The 17729-nt window shown below is 26.0% G+C and overlaps 2 protein-coding genes across 4 annotated transcripts in view; one reads left to right on the top strand and one right to left on the bottom strand.

Moving 5' to 3' along the window:
• LOC135922916 (uncharacterized) overlaps positions 1-17729 on the bottom strand; it is a 57690-nt gene that overhangs the window by 27001 nt on the left and 12960 nt on the right. For all 3 annotated transcript variants that reach the window (XM_065457444.1, XM_065457445.1, XM_065457443.1), the window contains one exon: positions 16049-16311. In XM_065457444.1, the coding sequence (XP_065313516.1) occupies positions 16049-16143 (95 nt within the window). In that variant the 5' untranslated portion in view covers positions 16144-16311. The remainder of the gene's footprint in view (positions 1-16048; positions 16312-17729) is intronic.
• LOC135922918 (ADP-ribosylation factor-like protein 8B) overlaps positions 10737-17729 on the top strand; it is a 79631-nt gene continuing 72638 nt past the window's right edge. The window contains exons 1-2 of the mRNA XM_065457446.1: positions 10737-10883; positions 11675-11750. The gene's annotated coding sequence lies outside the window, so the exon portion shown is untranslated. The remainder of the gene's footprint in view (positions 10884-11674; positions 11751-17729) is intronic.

The raw sequence follows: 17729 nt of genomic DNA on the forward strand, positions 1-17729 counted from the left end.
TCTAGTTTCAAGTCGCTGATTTTAAAACTCTTGTAAAACAGTTTTTTCCCCAAGGATACTAACATACGTGGTGTAATATATTTATATATGTTTCGATATATAGCATCCATTTAAATAATGTCTTATATAATTTTATTTTATTTCATTTAAATAATATATCTATATAATTTATATATTAATTTAAATAATATATATAATTTATTTAATATATTAATTTAAAATAGCATTATTTAGTTATTCAAAAAATCATACATTACTAATTTTGAAAAAGGTATAATATATAAAATGCATTATTTAGCAAAAAATTGAAAATTACATTTAAACTTAAATAGTTCATGACTCACTCTTGCTTTACCGGGATTATTTTTACCTTTAATAAAAGATAAAAAGGCTTTTCTTCTAACACATATAGAAATAAAAATTTATTCCGAATGTATATCTTATGCTTACATAAACCTATAGCAGAAACACCTTATGACATGTTAATCAAACCAACAAAAAGTTATTCTTCCAAGAAGCCAACTTTAGAACATTTCTACTTTTACAAATATATATCTTATGCTTACATAAACCTATAGCAGAAACACCTTATGACATGTTAATCAAACCAACAAAAAGTTATTCTTCCAAGAAGCCAACTTTAGAACATTTCTACTTTTACAAATCATCACAGGAGATAGAAGAATCCATAAATGAATATAGAAATTAAAACCTGAAGGATAACTATAAAACAGTATCATGCGACAATGTAGTTACAGGGATAAATGATGAAAAAAATGAATTTATTAACTACTAAAAAATTAACTTAGGAAAATGACGTTAAGATTACCACAGCTATCAAGACCACAGAAATAATAGTCACGACAAAATCATCTGCAGGATTAGAGGTAAATAAAATCACCAAGAAATAATTATGGTTTAAATACCCTAAAGAGGGAGTCTAAAAACGTTAGAAATAAACGGAATAAAATTTAAAAATAATGTAATTTTTCAAAGAAAAGATCGAATTTCTAGGTCATACCATCAGCAAAGAGGGTATCACTACAACTAATGAGAACGTAAACGTAATTTTAGACCTGGCGTTACCAAAGAGCATCAAAGAGTTTTATCCTTCTTAGGTAACACCAATTATTAGCATAAATTTTAAACAATTTTTTTAACCATACCGCACCTTTATATAATTCTCTTATAGAAAAATGTAGCATGGAGTTAGATAAAAAAAAACAAATGTAATTAATAATTTAGAAAAAAATTAATATAGGAACCACTTATTCTAACCTATTGTAATCCTAAACATTCGATAACATTGGTTGCTGATGCCTCTCAATACGAATAGGATCACTTCTGTTTCGCATGATTAACAAATAGGAAAAGCATTTAATTTGATTCATGAATCAAACTATATTGCAGATAAGTAAAGTTTTGTTAATCATATTTGTTGATTAAATTTAAATAATATTTGGTAATAATTTTGCTAAAATTACTGATCATATACCATTCATATCGTCACTTAACTTAATCTACCTAAAAGATTAATCCGCCACAATTAAGATGATTTGTAATTATTACTAATTACAATTATGAGTTGCAAACTACGAGAAGCTTAAAAACATAGCAATGTGAATATGCTTTAGCATTTTTTAATTGGCGGTAAACCATCTGTCCGGGAAAATTAGATATTAGTTTAATGGCAGCGGTTGCCATCCCATTAGTCTTAGCTCTATTACTGTTGATAACAACTGGTTGGCACAAAGATTAAGATCCCAAACCGTTTTTACAACTCCGAATAAAGAACTCTCACAATAGATACAGGATGTATAATCTAGGGAATAAGAACCATAACAATTAAAATTTCAAATACATAACCACTTTTTGCCATTTTCAATATCCGAATATTGTTAGATAATAATTCTTGATCAAAAATCTATACAGTGCACCTTACTACCTATAATCGAATAGGTGAAACGCTTAATCCCATGAAAAGTAAAAGGAAAACAAAGATATAATGCAAGATTTCCATTTTAATTATCGAAATACCCCTTAAATAATAACAAAACAATTTCCGTGTTCTATATGCTTAAATTTTAACCAATTTGTCCATTGCAATTACTAAAATCAATTTATATCGTCTATAAAAGAGGTGAGGTAAGAACCATCCGCCTTAAATATTTTTTTGTAGGGGCAGATATCCAAAGGAGGGAGGTAAGTGGGGTAGGTATTATCACCAAATAATGTTTATTTGATCGCGCCCAAAGGGTGTGGGAAGTTTTTAGGGAGTGGGCAGGATCTATTTTGGAGGGGGGGTTGCCTCCAATAAACTTCCTGTCATGCATAGAAGCCTCAATTACCGTTTTTTTAAAATATAAATGAAAAAATATAGGCAATTATAACTAATATCATTTTTAAAAAGGGGACCGAATATGGATTGAAAATCTCATTGGAATAGGTTGGCTTACAAGGAGAACAGTTTAAATTTTTTACTTTCACATATAAATTATCTAATTGTATTTGTACTAGTATCTTATGCACTCTCTTTCAAGAAAATGATATTCATTTAGTTGACATCGTGAAAATCCATAACGTATCATATTAGGGCTTAATTAAATTAGGTGATGAATTTTATAAATTATATGATAAGTTTAAAGTCAAAGCAACTATTAATGATTTTGATATTCGCATATCTCGATTCACACCAAGACATGCCTATCTTTCAAATGTTGCATTAGAGTAGATAATATTTTGATGATTAAAATATTAATTTATCAGTTCTTTAAAAAATCGACACAATTGAGGCTTCAACAATATTACCCTTTTGGATAAGTTTTTAAGCCAAATAAATGACATGTTCTTAATTGATCAAGCGGTCCTTACTAAGAATCATAATTAAATTATTATATATTTATTGTAACTGTTGAAAAAAAGAAGAAATAAATTTAATATAATACATCAAATGTCAGTTATTTTCTGACAGGGGAATTAAGTTTTCCTTGGGGGAGGAAGAGGAGGAGATGATCACATGGAGTTTTATTGTTAGGAAAAAGTCCTTAGTTGGAGATTTGGAGATATTGGGTTAATTGTAAAAGATGTCAGCTGTGGACCTTTGGGAATTGAAGAATTGGATAATTATGATTTATTATATTATATTTTTCTTAATGGATAGATATTAGATTGTTGTTTTATTTAATGAATAAATTTGGGTCGTCTTATTATGAAATATGGTTTGTTTTATTGTTGCCAGCTGACCAGGATCGGAAGATTTGGAGTGATTCGGTTTTAAAGGTAAAACAAAATTTTTTGTATATATATTATATGATAAATTTTGACAACGCATAAGTACTAACCACTATACAGGAGTAGGTGAGATTAAGGGGTGAGTTAAGAGTTTCTATACTTATATATTTGCTTACAAAGGTAAAGATAGAAAGTATGTAATGGGTATTAGGCAAGAATATGGAAATAAGATAAGGAATTTAAGACAGTAATATTTGGTATATTATCTTATGTCTAGATGTATATGGTACATCCAATTTTGATTATTATTTGATATGCCTTAAGACTCATTGAATGGTGTTATAGGTATTCAGTCATAGGAAGATAAAAGACCTCATGATCAGCAGGAGAAAGGATTGCTAAATATTTAAATATTTGAAATTTAGGAAAATATATATGGAAATAGACTTTTGTAATAAAGTGTATATTATAATTATGCATTTTGGGTCTTTAAAGGGATGGACATGTGTGGGATCATTTTTTATTATTTAATGTTAATATATTGTATTTGTAATTCAGTTTCAATTAAGGTTGATGTGTTATTAAGGGATATTTATTATTAATTAATGGTAATATATTGTATGTGTAATTTAGTAGGGAAAATATTTTTACAGATAAGGTCAGCCCATGTTGAGGGGTATGCCTTGAGGTGAAAATATTGTTTAGTTTGCATACTGGGGAAAGTTTTTTTGGTGCAAATTTTTTTTTTGTAAATTTATGATGCATATTACATTTTTATCTTTGTAATAAGTTTATAACACATCACTATTTACTATTTATTTATGAACATTTTTTTTAAAGAAAAGACTCAAATTATTTTATATTGTGAAGGTATATTAAAAATTCTTTACGTATATACCATATAGCCCATTATATTCTCAATTTTTGTTACTTTGCATTCTACATTTTTGTGAATTTGTGCTAATTGTGATTAGGCCTACAAAAAAACGAACGAATCGAATAATACTATTATTCGTATTCGATTCGAAAATTCGAATAGAATAATTGCGCTATTCGTATTCGTACGAATAATAAAATCATTATTCGTTTCGATTCGTCGAATATTCGATTCGATTCAAAAAATTTTCTAAAGCTTATAAAATATTTTGCAAAAAAAATTTTACAGGTGTTTAAAGATGACACTTTTAAGGATTCTCTAAACTAATTGTCATTACAATATAAAAATTTATAGAAAATAAACGAAATAAAACCCAATGATTTCATATAACGTTAACCAAACAAATTGACCAAAATATCCGATTTTTAGAATTAGAATTGCTTAAAAAAAATATTTAAACTATTTCTTCAATCTAATATTCAAATTTTATTAAAATTTTCTAAAAATGTACAATAATCTCATTTTATAAAATATAATACACAAAAATATAAAATCATAGTAAATCCGAATTTGATAATATCCAATTTTTTAAGCTAAAAGTCTTTCTAATAGTTTCCTCCTTCAAAGACATTCTATTTTTCATTATCATATTTGTTCCTATTGAGAACAACCGCTCACATGAAGCCGAAGATCCCTGAATTGACAATATATCAGTTGCCATTTTCAACAACACAGGAAAACGATCCCCATGCAATCTCCACCATTCTAAGGGAACTGATTCTTATTTCGTTAAGATATGTCTCCACCTTACATACTGATGCGATGTTATTTTGTTTAAAAATTCTATCCATGTTCGACTGTAATATTGGGTTAACTGATGTTGATTTGATATTATATTTTATTTTGTAATCATTATATACATCTTTAAATTTTTCTAATAGATTTGTCGTGTCTATGTTATATGTAGTTGGTAGTTGCTCAAAAAATTCCATTTTTAGTCTAGGATCCAGTATTGTTGATATTATAGTGTGAATATTTGTTAAGTTATAATAAGTTTCTATTTTCTCAATCGCATTGATAGAGTTTATAAAATCGAGATTTATTTTACTTTCAATAAAATATTTGCGAATAATTACGAATATTTATATATAAATAATTTCGAATAATTTCGAATAATACGAATAATTTTCCTCATTATTCATATTCGATTCGAAATTTCGAATCGAATAATTGTGTTATTCGTATTCATAAAATACGAATCGAATCGAATCAAATCGAATATCAAATAACAAATAATTCGTTTTAGGCCTAATTGTGATGACAGAGTTAGGTAGAAATGGTATATTTTTCTTAGGATACTGAGTAATTCCTAGATGGAAAATATTGTATTTTCTACATATTATATATTTGTTCCTACATATAAAATATTAAATGTATTTATATACGTATGTATTGTAATTTTTTTTAAAATCTTTATTCGGCAAAGTTTCGCTATTATTTTTAATACCTAAAGATGGATTTTTCTATTAATTTTAGGAAATATTTACAGAAATGTAGCTTTGTTTTTTTTCACATGACCAAAGGAAAATTACATGTGTTGAAATTGCATTTCACACATAGATCGGTTTCACATTACATTATTATATGTAAAATCATTATTTCTTAATTACCATGAATCATACCGAAATAATGTGTATTATAGCTCATATTTCCCAAATGTCTTAAAGTGAATGAATTATTATGTTTTGCTGATATTACATTGTCCATATTAATGTTCCATAGATTATAAATGCAGATACCCCAATGTACATGTCATTATCGATAATATGTGTTTTCGCGATTATATATTGAAGGGTATCGGCGATATTATATTATAAATCATTATAAGGGAAGACGATTCGACAACCCTGAACGTCTTCAAGGCGTCTCGATACAATTCAAAAAGGTGATTCGATACAATTCAAAGGGGGATTCGATGCAATTCAAAGAGGTGATTCGATACAACACCACCACAGAGAGAGGGACGCTGGGCTTGTGAAGGGTGGGCGTGTTGTAACTGTTGAAAAAAAGAAGAAATAAATTTAATATAATTTTCTGACAGGGGAATTAAGTTTTCCTTGACGGAGGAAGAGGAGGAGATGATCACATGGAGTTTTATTGTTAGGAAAAAGCCCTTAGTTGGAGATATTGGATTAATGGTAGAAGATGTCAGCTGTGGATCTTTGGGAAATGAAGAATTGGATAATTATGATTTATTATATTATATTTTTCTTAATGGATAGATATTAGATTGTTGTTTTATTTAATGAATAAATTTGGGTCGTCTTATTATGAAATATGGTTTGTTTTAATATTGACCCCTATATTTCTTATCACTTGTACAAGATAAGGGGTGTAACTATTTTTTTTTAAATTAAGGCTCAAATTTTAAATAAATAGCATCTATTTAGACAAATATATTTATATTTTATTTAAATAACTTTCTACCAAATTTTAAGACTAATTTTAATTTAAATACATATATTTTTCCTTGTGACACTTAAATCATTTTTTTATTATAATTTGCTTTCTTTCGCCATAAGCATAAAATCATATGGTGAAAAATAAAAAAATATTATATGAAAAAAAAGTATTTAATATAATCTTATAGATAATATTTTATTAGATTATCTAGCATATCCAAATGAGACAAGTAATATTTTAAATAATTCAAGTACAAAATATTCAATTGATTATTTTATTTATTTAATAGATTCCTCTCAACCTTCAGTTTTATTAGTGTTGTTAAACTGCTCTATTTGAGCCGATTTTTAAAAACGATTAATTCATTATTTTATCCAAAAAATATCAGGCAAACCTGAATTTGCTCATAGATGGCATAAAGGTCTGGAAATATATTATAAAATCTCGAGGTCTCTACAATATATTTCTGGCTAAAATATTTAAGTAGCCATTTTTAAAAATCGGCTAGAATCAAGCCGTTTAACAACACCAAATTTTATTTAAATGAGGATCCCCAATCGTGCAATTCATTAAAAGGTACATCTATTTATAAGTATTAATTTATAAATAATTATTACATTAGACGATTATACACATCAAACTAAATTAAATTTTTAAATATTCAAAGTAGTTTCCCAATTAATCATCTTAATTTAAAAAAAAATTTAAATAGCTTTTAGTTGTGTATTAAATTTACATACTTTTAAAATATTAAAGATATCTTTGTTTTTAAGAACTTTTATTGGTTAAAAGGGTTAAAGCATTTGATTTAGATTTTGGTATAGCGACAAAGTCCCCCTCAAAATTGTATCTAAATAAGAGTTTTAAAAATTTATAGACATTTTTTTAAATCAATCTGTTCATTTTTTAGCACCCCCTTTTTATACAAAACCAAGAACATTTTTTTCTTTAAGATGGATCAAAATTTACATAAATAGATTGTGACATCAAATTAATGATAAGGTCATTAAAAGATCTAATTCATTACAAAGGAGGTTACTTTTATTTTTGTAAAAACTATGGTAGTTTATTATGCAATATTTTTTAAGAAATGTTTTCGTTATATATTAGAATTGGGTCATTTTTTTCTATTAGTTTTTCTTATAAATCAATTTTTTTAAAGTATATATTTATTTTTTAGTGATTCATAATAGTAAATTTGATTAACAACTCCATTTGTAGCCGTTTCAGCCGATTCCAAAAACGGTTGATTCAAATTTTTACCCCAAAGCTACACTAAATATTTTATAACTAAAAAATTATATTTAGAATTTATTTATCATTTTAATTTTTTTACTTTACATTTTGCTTAATTTGTATTTTTTTTGAAAAAAATAATATATTTAAAATATTATCCAAATGAACCGCCTGGATTTTGATCTTTCAAAAATATTATTTAAAACAATGAGTTTTTTTAAAAAAATAAAAAAAATTGAATCTTCAGTTATGCAAAACTAAAATCCTTGAAGAGCTTCAAATTCTTACTTTATAGTCTATTTTATTTTTTTCTAAAAAGGTTCTCAGACCTGCAGAGGTACCATTTGCACGGCCCGGCCCGGGTTTAAAAATTTTAGGCCCGGATATTTATTTAAATATTTTTTTGGGCCTGGCCCGGATTTTTTTTTAAAAAAATTTTTTAGGCTAGGCTCGGAATTTTTTAAAATTATATTCTACCTGGTATATACAAAAAATTCACCTATTTGGTATTTTATCATATTTTTCGCCGAGTATTATCATTTAATAAGCAAGCATATTAATTAATGTTGTTAAACGGCTCGTTTGGAGCCTATTTTTAAAACGGCTAACTCAATATTTTCGTCAGAAAAATATTGACTAAGCCTCGAAATTTCGATATTATATGTTTAGACCTTTGCTCCTTCTATGAGCAAAATTTTCAGGCTTGCGTAATATTTTTCTGGATAAAAAACTGTTAGACGCTTTTAAAAATCGGCTCAAAAGAGCCGTTTAACAACACTACATTACATATTATTTTTTTAATTCTAAACAGATATTTAGTATATTACAAATTGAAACTATAAAAAATTTGTGTAAATAATATTTTGAGAATATACCATATTAATTGTATTTTTAAAAAAAATAAAACTGATATTTTAATTAATAAAAAATATAACATATATTATATAACATTGTATTTAATCCTTTGCGATATTATTCCATGGCAGGAAAACTATAATTATATTATGTAATAGATACTATGAGTGTTAGCTAGTGTTAACTTTCACCCAACATTATATTAATCATAACTATATATAATCAATCATTATATCCATATCTAATTGACGAATATAATAATACATGTTGTATAAATTTTATAAAAAATTACGGCCCAGCCCGGGTTTAAAAAAAAAATAATTTTCAGGCCCGGCTCAGCTCTGATACCTGGGCCAGGCTTAGGGTCGGGCCTGCAGGCCTCTGATAATTTTAGTATGGGTAGAGATTAAGAACATCGCCTATGATGTTATCTCGCGAAAAAAGGATTCAAAATACGTGTTACAATTTATTTTTGATATTGGTTAATTTTTAAAAATTTCATATAACAGATCAGGTATTTTACTGCCCCCCCTCCCTTGAAGTTACCGCATAATACAAAATTTTTGAAGCCTATGCCTGCGATTACTACCTAATTATTGACAATTTGTGTTATATATATCAGCACAATAAGCCATTGGTGAGTAAGTAAAATATAAAAATTTTGACAAAATCTAAAATTAAGTACAACCTTTAAAACTTACACCAAAATTTAGTACTTGATTTGTTCTTCAATATTCTTTAAACACAATATGAGTTAAAATTGACTGATTTATAAAGCAAACAGCAAGAATAAAGTCTATGAGACGACCCGGAGCACAAATTTTAGAAACCTGATTTTGTGCTTATAATTGAATATCAGACAGATATGCAGAGTTTGGGAACGTAGACTAAAACGGGTCCAGGTTCCGAATGTATGTCAAAATGGCGGGTTTACCTTTTGTCAAATTTTTTAAAATAGTTTCTGGTTTATTAGATTTGACTCGTTTCCCATTCTGATTCGGTAAAATTTGTTAAAAAAAATATTGAAACATTTAAAAAAATCCTATAAAACGAAATCATAAAAATGAATGAATAAATGAATTAATTAATTAATGAATGAGTGAATGAATAAATTAATGAATAAATTAGTGAATGAATGAGTGAATAAATAAGTAAATGAATAAGTGAATTTTGAACAATAATGCAAGAAATTTTTTTTTAAAAGGTTTAAAAAATTTTGTAATTAATTTGAAAGGATGTTATAAAAAATAACTATTATTAATTATTATATAACTTTAGAAACAAAAAAGTTAAATTTTCCGGGGAAAGTATATGGCCATCCTTGTCCTTCAGATGAAACTTTCCTCTTTGAGTCGTTCGACTATTAATCTTAAGAAAAATTTAACAATTATTTTAAAAAAATCTTTTTTTAATTAAAAAATTATTTCTTTGATAAATATTTGAAATATAATTTAAAAAAAAATAAATTATTTTTTAAATTTAATGTTTTATATATTTTTTTTTGAGGAATTCCCATGTCAAATACTAAGAAGCGTGAGTGGTGGATAAAAAGATGAACAAATACAAAAAAACCTATTTTTTCTATAATAATAATAAATTAATTTGGAATGAAACCTCTAAAAGTGACCACTTTTAGATCGCATATCACTTTCATATCTTGACCCTTTACTTGTGTAAACCCTCTTTCCAAAATCTTATTTAGAATAATTTATCCAAACGTTTTAAAGAGTGATCCCTTCCCTGTATTGAGCAGTAAAATAAAAGCCGATGAGGAGTTACTTTATGGAGGTTTTTCATTGAATATATAATGTTTTTTGTTTATCAATATTTTTAAATTAGAAATCGATTCCTATTTTATCATATATATATATAATAGAAAAAATATATATATTAAATAGCAAAAAAAATAACTAATAACTTAAATCAATTTCAAGTCAAAATTATTTTAAAATTTATATTTTATTTTTTTATATCTAAAAACTAAAATCTTTAAATTTTATTCTTTCTTTACTAAACTAAAATGTAATCATAAAAAAAGTATTTAAAATATTATTAAAACACTTTTGAAAGAATTTATTTTGATTTTTTTTAAAAAAATGAAAGTTTTAATTTTTAAGAACAAATAAATATATATTAATCCCTTAATTTGCATTTTGAATCAACGAAGTTAAATTATATCTCCAGAAATTAATTTGAATTCTTATGATAGCCCAAAATAATGGTAAAATAAATTATTTTATTATAGTCCTGACTGTAGCTAATTTCCTAAACATATTATAATTTATTAATATAACCCATAGGCATAGCTATAAATTTTCTAAGGAATCACATTTTTGTAGGAGAGATGGGAAAAGGGACGTGTCCACAATAAATTTAATTGGCGGCCCTCAGACCAGCATTTTACAGATTTATAGTTTACACCTATCTTTGTTTTTTTTAAAAATATAGTTAGTTTTATTATATGTTTTTTTATGATATAAATTATTAACTTTATAATAATGTATTATCAATTTTCTTTGTATTGTAATAATTTATCTTTTTAATTTTATGAGAAGAGAAGTGAGGGGGAAGAGTCTATTTTATTTGTTGAAAGTGATATTTGTGAAATATTGATAATTTCCTTTGGCTAGAGGTCTATGCACAACTCTTTAATATTTACTATAACCCCATATTGAAATTATAAAACCCAAATTTGAGGGAAATGGCTGCGAGTTTCAGTAATCCATTCAGTTTAATTACCTTATAATTATATTCTATGTATTAGATATTTTATTCATATTTATGAGTTAAGACTAACTATAAAATATTATTTAATTAAAGTATGACTTTTTAACTTCATTATAACTACTACACTTTAATTTCTGCAAAGTTTCAAGAACCAAACATTTTTTGTCAGCAGATATTCAAATATAAATCTTATACCTAAAATCATTAATTAATTTTATGATTTTGTATTCCTTTCCTGCTTTTTTCTCTCCTCTCCTCTCCTCCTCCTCTCGTTGATCGATGAAGAATGAAAGAAATCTTCGAGATGGAAGCAAGGATGCCCATACGGAACCAACTCAAACATTCTTTTAATTAGACTAAGGTAATTTTATTATTATTGAACACTGAGTGGGGTCAAAATAAAATGTTATTTTAGTCCCAATCAAAAAAGGAAAAGTGTCAAATAAAAAAGGAAAAAATTCAATCAAAAATGAAATAACATCAATCAACAAAGGACTAGGTCCGATCAAAAAAACTGAAAAAGTTCAATCAAAAAAGAAATAATTTCCTTTCAAAAAAAAAGGAGAACCGGTATTTCTTTCTAATCTCCATTTTTTTTATCACTTTTAATCATTCATTTTCCTTTTTTTTTGCCTCAGTCATATAATTAAGCGAAATAATTCACCCCGGTCGAGCATTTGTGATTTTTTTGATTTTATATTCTAATATAGATATAAAAAAAGTTATAGTCAGCCCCCAATTTAAAAAATAATTTAATATCTTTCAGCTAGTTGCGATTGGGTTGGGTTTGCAGGTTGTATCTAGATTATAATCCACTTATTGTTTGTAATTTTAGCTAAAATACATTTATTTAGAATAGTACTTTATTACTAAAGATGAATTTCTTAACTATACTCATTTTTAAACTTCCAAATAAAACCGTTTACCCAAAAATTATTAAAATCCCTATTTTTATTTCAGCATAATATATTAAGGACCATTAAAAGTTTGGATATATTTTCCTTAAAGCCATAGCTATAAAAATAAAAATTTCCGAAGTTAATATATAGCATAAGTAGAAGTCAGGCAATAACGATTTACTCAATATATATCACATTGAAGTAAAGTTGCTATGGGTAAAAAGTTAAAGTTCCATTCTGATTAAAGCTGTAAAGAAACAATTTTTAAATATTAAAGTCTACACTAGTGTTTTTAAAAATCCTGATTCGGGTCGATTTTAAAAAACGGTCCTATTAAGATTATAACCAAAATAACACCAAGCCTATTGATTTTGTTCATAGCTGTCAGAATTAAATATTTATTTATCAAATATCGATGCCTACTTAATATTTTTTTAGCTAAAATCCTAATCGAGGTATTTTGGAAATTCGACCAAAATCGGATTTTTTACAACACTAGTCTACACCATATAAAAAGATACTTTTGCGCAAAAGGGAACATTAATAAACAGTTTGGGTGCTATTTAGAATATTGATGGATAGATGCAAAGGGGAAAAGAAATTGAAATGTACAATGTGTCTAAAATGGGCACATTCAAAATATGCTATTTTTGATATAATTTTTTATATTCCTGTATTTTAGTTTATACTAAAAGTGATGAATAGCTGTCAAAATTACAATATAATATTCAATTAAGCAATATAGGTATGTAAAATTTTATTTTAACTTCTTTACCCCGATGCTATCCCACTTTACCCTGGGTATAGGGTAAGATGGCGAAAATGATATACCTTACATAATTAATCACAGCTCCTTACAGATAGAAAGCACTTTTTATATATTTTGTAGATGAGGATTTTGTCTACTTATAAATATATAATTTGTTGTTTTGTTAGTGTTTCAAAATATAATAAAAATACAAAATACTAATACCCCGATCTTCCCTATTTTATTTCCGCCAAATGTAATTAGATAATTGAAAAAGTAAAAAGAATGGCCATAAATGACAAAAATACAAAAAAATAAATAAATTATTTTTTTAAAAAAAGACAAAAAAAAAGAATAATAAAATAAAGAGAAGAAAAAAAATAAAATAATTGAGGAAAGATGATTAAATTAAATTAAAGATGGCATAAAATTAAAAAAAGCAAATAGTTAGATAAAAACTAAGAAAAAAAATTAAAAATAATCAAAAAATTAAAGAAAAATGCCACAAAAATGACATTTAAGGATTATTAAAACGAAAACAAAAAAAACAATAAAAGATATTTTAAAAAAAAGATAAATAATGATTTTCTCTTTTTGAATGGAAATTTATTTTTTGATTGAATTGTTTCCCCTTGTTGAAATTTTCATATTTTGGTCGGGCCTTTTCATTCTTTATTGAGCGTTTTCCTTTTTTGATTGGTTTTTTTAATCGGATCTTTTCTTTAAATAGTAATTTTCGCTATTAGTATTAGAGACCTACAAAATGTAAATTTTTAGGCCCAAACCCGCTTGCAGTCCGCTGCAAATTTTTTTCAGATCAAAGGTTCGTTGCGCTCTTTGGCTCGAGTTTTAAAAATACATATAGGGAAGAAATCTCTCAAACTCAAAATATAAACTTTATTTTTCTATTTTAATGTTTAAGCAATAAATTTAAATATTCAGAAATAATTTTGATAATTTAATTATGTTTACAAACATTTCCTATCTCCTAATTTTTTTTTTGAACTTTTTATATTTTTAATTCATTATTTATAATTTTTATTAGAGATCTTTAGGCCCGAACATAAATTATAATTAAAATTTTTTGCCATAGCTCGACTCGAACAAAATTATTTTTAAAAAATAGGCTCACCCCAGACCAATATAAATTCGGACCCAGGGGGAGATCGGACCGGGCTTTGCAGATCACTAATTGTGGTATTCAAATCAGGCAAGATCTGAAGATGAATGGAAATATAATATTAACATTTTTAAGTTTATTGATGTTGATACCTGACAATGACAAGCCAACTCTGCAGTATTCTAAAAGATATTTTTAGATCGTTTATATTTTTTTCCCAAAGAAAAAATTATCACGCATATAGTAAAAATAAACCTAATCGAACAAGAAAGAGATATGAAATAACAAATTTTATCATGTCAAATTTTGAATCCTTTTTCTTGTCGGATTTTCAATTCCTTGTACTTTATTAAATTATTTATATATATATATATATATACTTTATAAAACAAAAATTAAATAAAGCCTAATTTATGGTAAACGCGTTTTGTTCAGGCGGTGTGGTTGGTTTTTAATGCTGCGTTATTTGTAAAATCAAGCCAATAAATAGGTAAGATTTAAACATGAGGCGATATAATGATACCGCTATGATAAAATTAAGAAAACATATGTTGAGATGCGATGTTAATAAATATGCGATACGATTATAATAAATTGCGAAATTTTGATAAAATGGTATTTGTTATTTTTAAAATATTGTGTAAAATAATTATCTCTATTTTTATTTCAAAAAATAGTATCTCTATAAAGAATCAGCTTTGATTTGGATACGTAACCGCACGTATTGAACAAAACGCGTTTACCAGCATAAGAGGCAATTCTAAAATTAACTTCAACATAGATTATTATATTGCAGAAATTTTATTGAATTATAGAAAAAAATAAGCAAAAAAGATCGATGTATTTCAATGACATTGGAACATTTATCGAAAATGAAAAATCATATTGTCCTTAGTTCAAGCCATGTTTAGCTCAATTGCTAATTTATAGAAATTTAGTTGAGATTGAGTTTAATATATTATAATCTTCAATTTTGGGAAACTCTTCTGTTGCCATATTTACAGGCTACGTCAAAAATAAAATGCTACTGTACTAATATTATAGACCCCTGCATAGTTGTGTTGTTAAACGGCTCGATTTAAGCCGATTTTTAAAATATTGTCTATGCCTCGAGATTTCGTTAATAGATGTTCAAACCTTTGTACCACTTATTAGCAAAATCTTAAGGCTTCCATAATATTTTTCCTAATAAAACATTGAGTTAGCCGTTTTTAAAAATCGGCTCAGAATGAGCCGTTTATTTCATATAAGTTAAAGATTATAATATTTTCACTATGTTATTAAATTGTTTTAAATTTAACTACAGATGTAATGAATGAAATCAGCGCTGTTTAAAATATTAAATTTAATAAAATTATAAAAAAAATCCAAAATTAATTTTAAAAATCTATAATTTCTGGATCTTCAACATCCCATTTTAGGAAATTTGTCGGTGCCAATATTAGAGATTATAATAAAAGTTATATGGGAGGTGACATCGATGGGTTAAAAATTCTAAAATTACTTCTAAATAGATTCATAAAACCAATATATACTAGTTATTTTAGAGTATGAATTAAATAATTTTCTCATAAATATTATACAACATTTAGAGAAATTAAGAAATAGAAATGTATATGATTATAAAATAAGACTTTTCACAATAGTAAAGAAAAAATTCATAAAATATTCAGGCATTCTAAATTCCCTTGATATATTTTATAATAATGATATTTATTTTAAAGTAATATTAATGACAATGGAAGATATTGGGCCCTTATAGTTTATATTTTAATCCACCAAAAGTGAAGTTAGAACCCTATCCATATTACCAATAAAGAATGGAGCCTTTTAGTCTCCTTTAAAATCGATTAAAGTTAGCTTAATATTAATGAATTGATTTAAAATTATACTTGTAATAATAAACTCTCCCAAATGGTGTCAGGAAAGCAGTCCAAGATTCGGGAAGATATTTATTGATTTTCTCCAGCAATCTATCTTGGGACATTATCGGAAAATCAATTCCCGTCAATCATCAACGAGCCCCGCGAAATGGATATATAAATCTATTTGAGTCTTTAAAATAACAATTTTGCCAGGGTTTTTTCTTTGTTAAGGAAGTAGTAAAATTTTCTGGAATAAGTTGTAGACATTGTTGAAAAGCTCGGTAATATATCTAAGTTTTTTTATTTTTTGAGTAAAATATGTGGCATTTATTTCAAATAGTTTTAAGAATAATATAATATATAAATAATTACAATTTTTTTTAAATGATAAATTAATTGCTTTATCCAGTCTAATTACATAGGGATTACTTAAAAGGTTTAATCATCAATTTATAAGTTTGTGTCAAATAACACTTCAGTGATTAATCGCGGAGGTTTTCCCCAAACCAAAAATTTTAAAATTGTTGGCGTGTTAATATTTGTCCAGGAATTTTTTCGAAAGCCTCTTTTCATAACTAAACTATATTTCTGAAAGGTGTCATGCACATTTTTAATTAGAAATATATTTTATAAATTGTTGCTTGTTTTTTTTAAAGTAGCAAAATATGCAAAATAAGAATTATTACAATTTTGTTTTTTTACTATAAAATTTATATTTTAACATAAAACTTTAAAAATTTATAACTAATTTTAGGTTTTTAAACATTTAATTTTCACCTGGTCACGAAGTTAAGACAAATTAATTATGATTTGATGCTATTTTTAAAATCGGATAGCTCAATACTTTAGCCAGAAAATATTGCCTAAGTCTTGAAATTCCGCTACTCGATGTTTAACCTATGTGCCATCTATGAGCAAAATCTTATATTTTTTTTCTGGATAAAATGAGGCCGTTTAAAATTCATTATTCTGATTAAGTCGGGCTCATTGATATTAATATACTAGTCCAGATTGATGATTCCTTTATTAAAATGCATTTTGTGTAAAACTTACACAGGAAACAGCTGCAGGCACCATTTTATGATCTGTACTTTAACAAAATGGCACTCCGTGGTCTCGCCGATCTTTTATTTTATTTAATGTTATATATATCATGAATAATGAACGACTGAAGTTATATATAACGTAATGTATAAGATATGGCTTATAAGTATATAAAAAAGAATGATAAAAGGCAATTTATGATTAGCCAATCAGTATCAGCCGGTTCGGAAATTTTAGGAGGTGTGGAAGGCGTAATTAAGGGGGAAAATAATTTTCGAAAAAAATAATTGTTTTAAACCGTATCTGCTTTATATAGGCACGGGAAATTATTATCCTTTTTTCATATTATATTTTTTTAGAATTAAGGCTACTCTGATTATTCGTAATAATAAAAAATTATTATACTAGTAAATTACTCTATGTACCCAATACAACAATGGGTATGTCAATTACAAGAAAATTGATTTTTTTTAATTCTCATTTCCAACTGTATTTTATATATAATCAAATTTTATTATTACTAATATTTGCAACATAATAACAATTAGGATAGGAAACTGAATGTTACTAAATACTGCCCTGTTAAACTGTCCTGCAATTTTTATTAAATATACAAAAATATTTGTATATTTTAATCGCTGTCTGATTATTATTATAGGGTTCT

This window comes from Gordionus sp. m RMFG-2023, chromosome 1, assembly GCF_954871325.1.
Source record: "Gordionus sp. m RMFG-2023 chromosome 1, tfGorSpeb1-WG-v2, whole genome shotgun sequence".
NCBI classification, from domain to species: domain Eukaryota; kingdom Metazoa; phylum Nematomorpha; class Gordioida; order Chordodea; family Parachordodidae; genus Gordionus; species Gordionus sp. m RMFG-2023.